General features: G+C 42.0%; 1 protein-coding gene across 4 annotated transcripts in view; it reads right to left on the bottom strand.

Annotated features, from left to right (window-relative positions):
• Nucleotides 1-744: 744 nt before the first annotated feature.
• Nucleotides 745-7,435, bottom strand: part of LARP1 (La ribonucleoprotein 1, translational regulator) — a 124,260-nt gene continuing 117,569 nt past the window's right edge. For all 4 annotated transcript variants that reach the window (XM_082256100.1, XM_082256101.1, XM_082256102.1 and 1 more), the window contains exons 15-19: nt 7,022-7,179; nt 6,792-6,936; nt 6,493-6,602; nt 4,495-4,622; nt 745-1,859 (exon numbers count right to left, since the gene is read on the bottom strand). In XM_082256100.1, coding sequence (XP_082112226.1) covers nt 1,653-1,859; nt 4,495-4,622; nt 6,493-6,602; nt 6,792-6,936; nt 7,022-7,179 — 748 coding nt within the window. In that variant the 3' untranslated portion in view covers nt 745-1,652. The remainder of the gene's footprint in view (nt 1,860-4,494; nt 4,623-6,492; nt 6,603-6,791; nt 6,937-7,021; nt 7,180-7,435) is intronic.

The raw sequence follows: 7,435 nt of genomic DNA, 5'->3' as shown, positions 1-7,435 counted from the left end.
TGGAGAGTTGCATCTGTTACCCTGACTTTAGGGTACCCACACCCCAGCTCTCCCCTGTGCTGCAGTGAAAGTTCACAGCATACAAAAACAGCAGATGCCTTGCCAACTCTATACATTTAAAGGTTTTGCACCTTTTTTGCCACATTTATGTCTCTGAGTTTATGATAAGAAGAACCCCATATGATTTAAACAACCACTACTACTTTTCATTTTGCCAATGGCTGTTCCAGGCGCTCCAGAACCCCACAGACAACACTGTGGCAGTGATATGGTTAAACAGTCAAAACTGTGTATGGTTTCGTATGCCCCTCCTGGCAGGAAAAATATCCAATGCAGCCCAAGATCGCATTGACCAGCTTTTACTTGCCAACGTTTGAAAAAAAATGAAGCCCTGTTATCATGCTCAAAAGTGACACAGCAGATGAACACAACCAACCCTCGGCACAGTATATACCCAATCAACTTAATTCTATACATCCCTTGGAGGAGGGGAAAACAGTCTCACTCTGCAATCAGTGGCAAATTCTACTGTATGCACCCAGTAATTACACCCTGGGGTTTAGCCAAGCTTGAAAGGTCTCTCTCTGTTAAATTAAGCGGCAGTGATGGAAAACAAAAACAAAAATTTAAACTGCTCACTTGTTGCCATGCAACATCCTCCTTTCTGCAATCTCTGCTTTCAACCGGCCACAAATTTTCCCGCAAACACAGCAGCTCTGTGAGTATCAAGGTTACAATAAGGCAACATTTTGTACTCTGCTTTATCATCGCTTAGTATAATTTGAGAGGGAAAGGCAGTTTTTTTTTTTCAAAGTTTTTTTTTTTTTTTTTCTCGTTTTCATATGTAGCTGTCTGCTATTAAGTTTTTTCTGTAGTTTTCTCTTTCACAGTCTGAAGTAACAATAAAACAAAACAAATAAAAATATATATATATCTTTAAAAAGAAAAAAAAAAAGATGCAGGCTGTGGTGAAAGCAGTGGGCTGTGTGCCACGGGTGGTTTAAAAGGTTTTGCTGTAGTACAGAAGCCACAAAAAAGCAGCAGCACCTCCGGAGTGGCCAATTTTTAGATCCTCAGAGTTGTATCCAGGGGAGGAATCCAGCTAAAGGCCACAGGTAAAGAGTACGGAGTCTAGAGTGAAATACAAGCAGCTCCGATGCAGACAGGAGTGGTGATGTTTTATCCTCCGGAGCCTGTAACAGCAAACCTTGACTTTGTCCGTTCAGCAGTTAGAGCAGAGATGAGTCCTGCACTTGTTCAGCCAACCCAGTGTAGAGGAAGGGCAGCAATTCAATAATTTAAAAAAAAAAAAAGGAAAAAATAAAGGAAAAAAAAATCTGCCTCCCAACTCCTCCAGCCCTTTCCTCCAGGTTCCTGCTAGAAGGGAGAAAAAAAAAAACTAAAAATTTCATACCCCTAAAGCAAACTAAGATTCTCTTCCATTGTGGGATGAGCATCCGCCACCCTGGCAGGTAAGCCGTGGGAACAGTCCAATGTCTCCAGAATAAGGAGTCTGTTTAAAGCAGAATCAATTTTCCTTTAGCAGTAGAGGGGAATCCATATCAAGTTTGAACCATCACGTCCCTTCACACTGAGGAAATTTCCCTAATGTTCCCTCCCCAAATCCCTCCATAGCGCCAAAAAGATCCATGCTACTTCTCCCCACCCAGTGTCTGGGAATTTGGGATGGCAGTCGAGTGTTGGCTTTGGCCTTTGACATCCTCCTTTGCTGGGTTGTGGGACGCCGATTGGGACTGATGACTAGATCCTTTGCTGGAAGACTGTGAAGGATACCTTCTTCTGCCTTCACCTGACAAGGAGGGGCGCCTTCGGGATCCTCCATCCTCTCCAATCGGGGGCTGGAAGAGAGAAGAATATATTACTTATCAAAAAAATATCAGCTGTACATGCATTGTTTTAGTGCAAACTTTAGGTTGCAAAGTTAGCTGTGCTTTTTTGCCGTGCTGGAAAGCTAAACTTCCTTTCTATCAGGGCCATGTCTGAATGGTCGTCTTGTTTTTATGTGCGATTCCCTTTTGTTTTTCTCCAACAAAACCACAATCTTGTGTTGAGACTAGGGATAGACCGATGTTTTTTTTCCAGGGCCGATACCGATACTTTAGACACAATGTATCGACATTTGTACATTTAAAGTTTTGAAAAAGACAATTTGACACAAATCTGGTACAGAAAATGTTAATTTTTGTTTAATGCTTAATAGCTGGCTGGGTGGCACCCTGTGGTGGGTGGGTGGCTGGCACAGGGCCTGCGAGTGGCTGGCTCACTGGTGCAGTGCCTGTGACTGGCTGGAACAGAGCTTCTGTGGGTGGGTGTATGGCTGTGATACACTCACGCGAGACTAATCCTGACTCCAGACGAGGCTGTCCAAGGCAAGGGGAGGTGGCCTAAGAAGGCAGAATAACGTCACAAAAATATCTGCAATATCGGCCAGTTCCAGGGCCGATACCGATATATCAATGAAAGTGCATATCGGCCACCGATATATCGGCGTTGCCAATAATCGCTCCATCCCTAGTTGAGACCATCCAAGGCTCCTGACCAACTTTAACTTCACTATTCCTGCCGAAAAATGTTTTTGCGGTGCGAGAGTTTGCAGGTTGAATTTTTCACCCCTACGTCATGTGGCTGTTCCAAGCCTGAAAATTTGCTGCTCAGGCCTAAGCACTGTCATGGGAGAAAGTCACACGCTCCCCTCTGCCCAAAAGCACAAGGTATTTAGGTGTAAAAAAAAGCAACAGCCAGTCCTGGCGACTTCATCAAACCCAGGGCTAACGGGCACAAAGATTTGTATAAAATCACTTTTATTTGAAAAAACATTTAAAATCATAAAGACATACAGGCAGATGATTATGTATTGAGGACCAAACCAATAAATGGTCTGTACTGTAGTATATCCTAATACATGAGATATTGAACAATGGTTTACATACAATTCAAGGTACAAGACAATTGGTAGTCATACAATTCTCAAAGCTATATACTTAGTATCAGAAGAATCCTGCCGGCGGATACCCGAAAAATGAGGTGCCGGTCAACAGGGTCAACTGAGAGCGTAAACTAGCTTTCACCATACAAGATTTGACCTTTGCTCAACATGTTTCGCTTTCTTATGAAAAAAGCTTCGTCTGGAGCATATCATTTGGCTTGTCTGTACATTATGTAGTAAGGCACATATCTCAATTCCGTAAAGAATTTTTTAACGAAGAGGACTGTTATGCGTTTTAGAGAGCTCATATGTTGGCACCTAAGTAATTACATAGCAGTGAGGATAATCACTCTATGTTCAATATCAGACACTGTATAGGAGAGAGCTTGTTGTATAAAGCCTGTCTCCTATAATCGTTTAGAAGCCCGTGCCGAGCTTCTCCACAGTCACACACAGTCCTCACCGGATGGGGAACCGCTGCCAGCGACCGCCTCTTCGTTAAAAAATTCTTTACGGTCAAATATTGTATGGTGAAAAGCTAGTTTACGCTCTCAGTTGACCCTGTTGACCGGCACCTCATTTTTCGGGTATCCGCCGGCAGGATTCTTCTGATACTAAGTATATAGCTTTGAGAATTATATGACTACCAATTGTCTTGTACCTTGAATTGTATGTAAACCATTGTTCAATATCTCATGTATTAGGATATACTACAGTACAGACCATTTATTGGTTTGGTCCTCAATACATAATCATCTGCCTGTATGTCTTTATGATTTTAAATGTTTTTTCAAATAAAAGTGATTTTATACAAATCTTTGTGCCCGAAATCCTTGCTTCCCAATCCTTCCATTTAATAAATTATTTAAGGATAGGGGCACACCCTAACTGTATACTTCATGGCCCAGATAGCTGCTGTCTGAAGGCACATGGTTTATAAGAAACCCAGGGCTAAGGAGGAAACCCTGGGAATATGGAGGTATATCCAAGGTCCTCATCTAGTCCATCAAGTTTTCTGATGTTTATTTTTTGTTTAAATTGACCAGCAGTCAAGGTAACCAGAGGCAGTTTTTTTCCCCCATTTTGGATAGCAAAAGGGAGAGTTAAAGCTTCTGTTTTTTTGCCATTTGTGTCCCATTGGGGAGATTTACTCTCCCTTCACTTCCTGTCCCCATAGTTAAAACAAGAAAGGGGGGGGGGGGGAAACCATTCTCTTCTATTGCTGTTCTGGGAACAGCCCAAAATTTGGGGTTTTTACCACTTTTTAAAATGGTAAACATGACAGAGTGAATCTTTCAGAGGGAAAAGAACGCAATAAAAACCTGATAGGTGTTCTAAATTCCCCTTCACTTTATCCAAACCTGGAAGGAAGAAAAAAAAAAAAAAAAAAAAGTTTTCCCTTATTATACATTTGGGGGCTTTGCACTGTTTTTTGGACAGTTCTATTTTGTCTAGGATGTTAGGTTAGCATGGTACCACTAAACGTGCAAATAGTGTGACAATAGTCTGAACTACTACAAGTCATAAAAAACTGCTCATATACTTACATCCACTCGGAAATCCTCTAGCCGACGGAACTTGCTCAGGTAATCCTGCAACTTTGGATCAATATCCAGGTTTTTGGCTTTGGAGTATTTCAGAAAGGCCCAGAATTTCTCAAGTCCGTATAGTTGACCTTAAAAGGGACAAACGTTGAAAATGAGCATTAGTGCAGAACTATGCAAGTGAAAGGCAAATCGGCTACCGAGGTCCACTTTATAGCAGCACAAGTCCAACATATGGCTGTATGGCTGGCTGAGAGTGAGACCTACACCTATGTCCTCATAACATGCTCATCTCATTTTTTTCAAGAGAACCTGCTGGATGCTTTAGACACCTCATGGCTATCTGAAAATAATGCCCAGTTACCCCCACTATTAATGGGCAAGATCAGGAAAGCCCTCAATCACCTTTTAGTAATCATAGCTCATGCCCATAGGGTCTAACAAGCTTCTTCCAGAGGTCTATAAACTACAGGGCTTTCAGAGAGGGATAGGATTTCCACCCTGTCCCAGTTATATATGTTAAATGTTGTCCCAAATCCTTTCAGCAACTCTGTACTGAATTTAAACTAGCCCAGAAGTGGTTTCTACCAGTGCTTGCAGTTACAAGCAGCAATGGCAAAACTCCCTTTCTCTATCCTCCCTTCTGCTTGGTTTGATGCTCTGATCTGAGTGAGCAGTCAATACTAAAAAGGTCTAATTTCTGAGGCATAAACTGTACACAACTGCAGGGCTGCTGTTAGAAATCGCGGGGCCCGTACAGACTACCTGGCAGGGCCCCCCAAGAAAATATTAAAGATATATTTAGCTAAAATTACAACAAAATCACTATTAGACACAAATATAACATAACTCACATAATTCCTGCTAAATCTAAAAAAAAAAAACTATGTTAAATAAAGAAGATGAGAAATATACAGGCTGTGCAGTTGGAGCTCAGTGATCAGAGAGACAGAGAGAGAGAAACAAAGTTACGATTTACAAATAAACGCCTGAGCAGAGATAAGTGCTGGGAGGGGGGGGGGGGGGGCACACAAGGGAGGGGGATTAGTGAGGGACAACTGTCTCTTTCTCAACAGATGAAAGCTGATAGCAGGGAGAGGGACAGATCAGATTCAGGTGCTGGAGGATTTCTGTATTTGTTGTCCATCACTAATGCCCCTCTCTGTGTGGGCCCCCCTGTGTGCTCGGGCCCCCTACAAGAGGGCTGGTGGTCCCCCCCTATCAGCGGCCCTGCACAACTGTAGGATACATTTCTTCTTCCTAAATTTACACTGCTAAGCAGAAGACTGGAAACCGACCTGGGGCTCATTTTAAATCACATATGGAATGATATTTTGCAATCTGCATAGATGGCATCTATAATCCTCACAAAGTATGTTTATAATCCTCACAAAGTATGTTATACACACAAGGATTGGTTTGCAAGATGACCTCCAGTGCAGTAGATGTCAAGGAAATCACATACACCTTTGGATGGTGCCCTGATGCCAAGGAGTGATTAAAACTCCTAATGACCTTTGCAGTATTAATCTAGTGATGGACCCACTCATCTAATGCTTTTTTTTTTTATGGATATTAGCCATCCCCTACCTCTGTAAAAGACTGGATATCTGAATCGAATAGATGTCTTTCACTCACAAAACACACTTAACAGAACACAATGCATATCTTGGACTCCATCTGGCCTTGCCAAAAGGAGCAGACGTGTCTCTTTTAACCTTATATTGGCGTTGTCTGACATCCTTATTACTGTGGTACTTTTCCTTTATTATGTGATACAGTATTATGTTTTTAAAAATTTAGGACCCTGGGGGTTACGAACTGTACAATGTTTTCGCTTATATGTCCCTGTCTTATGTGACAGATTACCTACATACACACTATCACACACACCCATTTTCTAGAAAGCGATTACCAAAAAAAAAATACTTATAAGATGGGTGTGTGTAAAACTATAGGTAGAAAACCCCTTAATTGCTCAACATTAATTAGAAGACTTACCAGTTTCATAGTCCCTCCTGGTTTCTTCCTGGAAGTCCCGGAAAATGTCCACTCTGAACTTTCTCTCTAGACCATAGCTGTAGTATCGGAAAAGGCACTCCAAACCATACCTGAAGAGAATTGCCCAGTGTTATTCAACAAAGAAATAGACTTTAGAATTTTGTGACAGTGCAACAGAACATTAATGTAATAGCAATAGCAACTAAGAGTGCTGCAGTGACACCTGACAGAGCAATTCTGGGCAATGAACTGAACACACACATGCTTTGGCACAGTCATGCAGTTGGACTGTCACTCACCTGTATCCTTCCTTTCCATCCTCTACGGCGAGTTGTCGAAACTCTTCATACATCTTCTTATTGAAATGATCTCGTAGGAAGAAGGACCAGAAACGAAAGAGCGTGTTCATTTCCTGGGACTGGCCAATGCCTAGCCGTTTCCTCTCTAAGGAATGAGCAAAGTAGTGAGATGTCTGTAAGTGAGGGCCTTGCAAATCAAACCTGAACATTTAGCAGTGGCAAGTTCTCACCATTAAGGCAACGTCGGCGGTACTTGTGGTAAACATGTTGTGTGAATCCATTCTCCTTCAGCAGCTCGTGGGAAGGATGCTGGAACTTTGGCAGAGACTGAGGAGTACATCCATAACTGCTCAAGGCTGGAGCCCCCTCAGAAGGGCTAGCGTTGGAGCTGAAATAGAAAACGGATAATTTTCACAGCTATACTTCCAATGGTCCCCCTAGATCATAAGGCCATTATCCTGGACCCACTACTAATGAAATTCAACTTTTTGCCTTGTAATTTAGTGATTTTCATAAATTCTTCCAAGCCAACTGCGAGGACTTTGATTCACCTCAGCAAACCGATGTCAGGTATATGTAACCAATGTATTTTATGTTCCATAATTTATTGTAGTTTCAGAGAAACAGTTACAATACATAGGGCA

Source organism: Pelophylax lessonae, assembly GCF_965119305.1.
Source record: "Pelophylax lessonae genome assembly, chromosome: 4".
Classification (NCBI taxonomy): Eukaryota; Metazoa; Chordata; class Amphibia; order Anura; family Ranidae; genus Pelophylax; species Pelophylax lessonae.
This window is presented reverse-complemented; position numbering and strand designations above follow the sequence as displayed.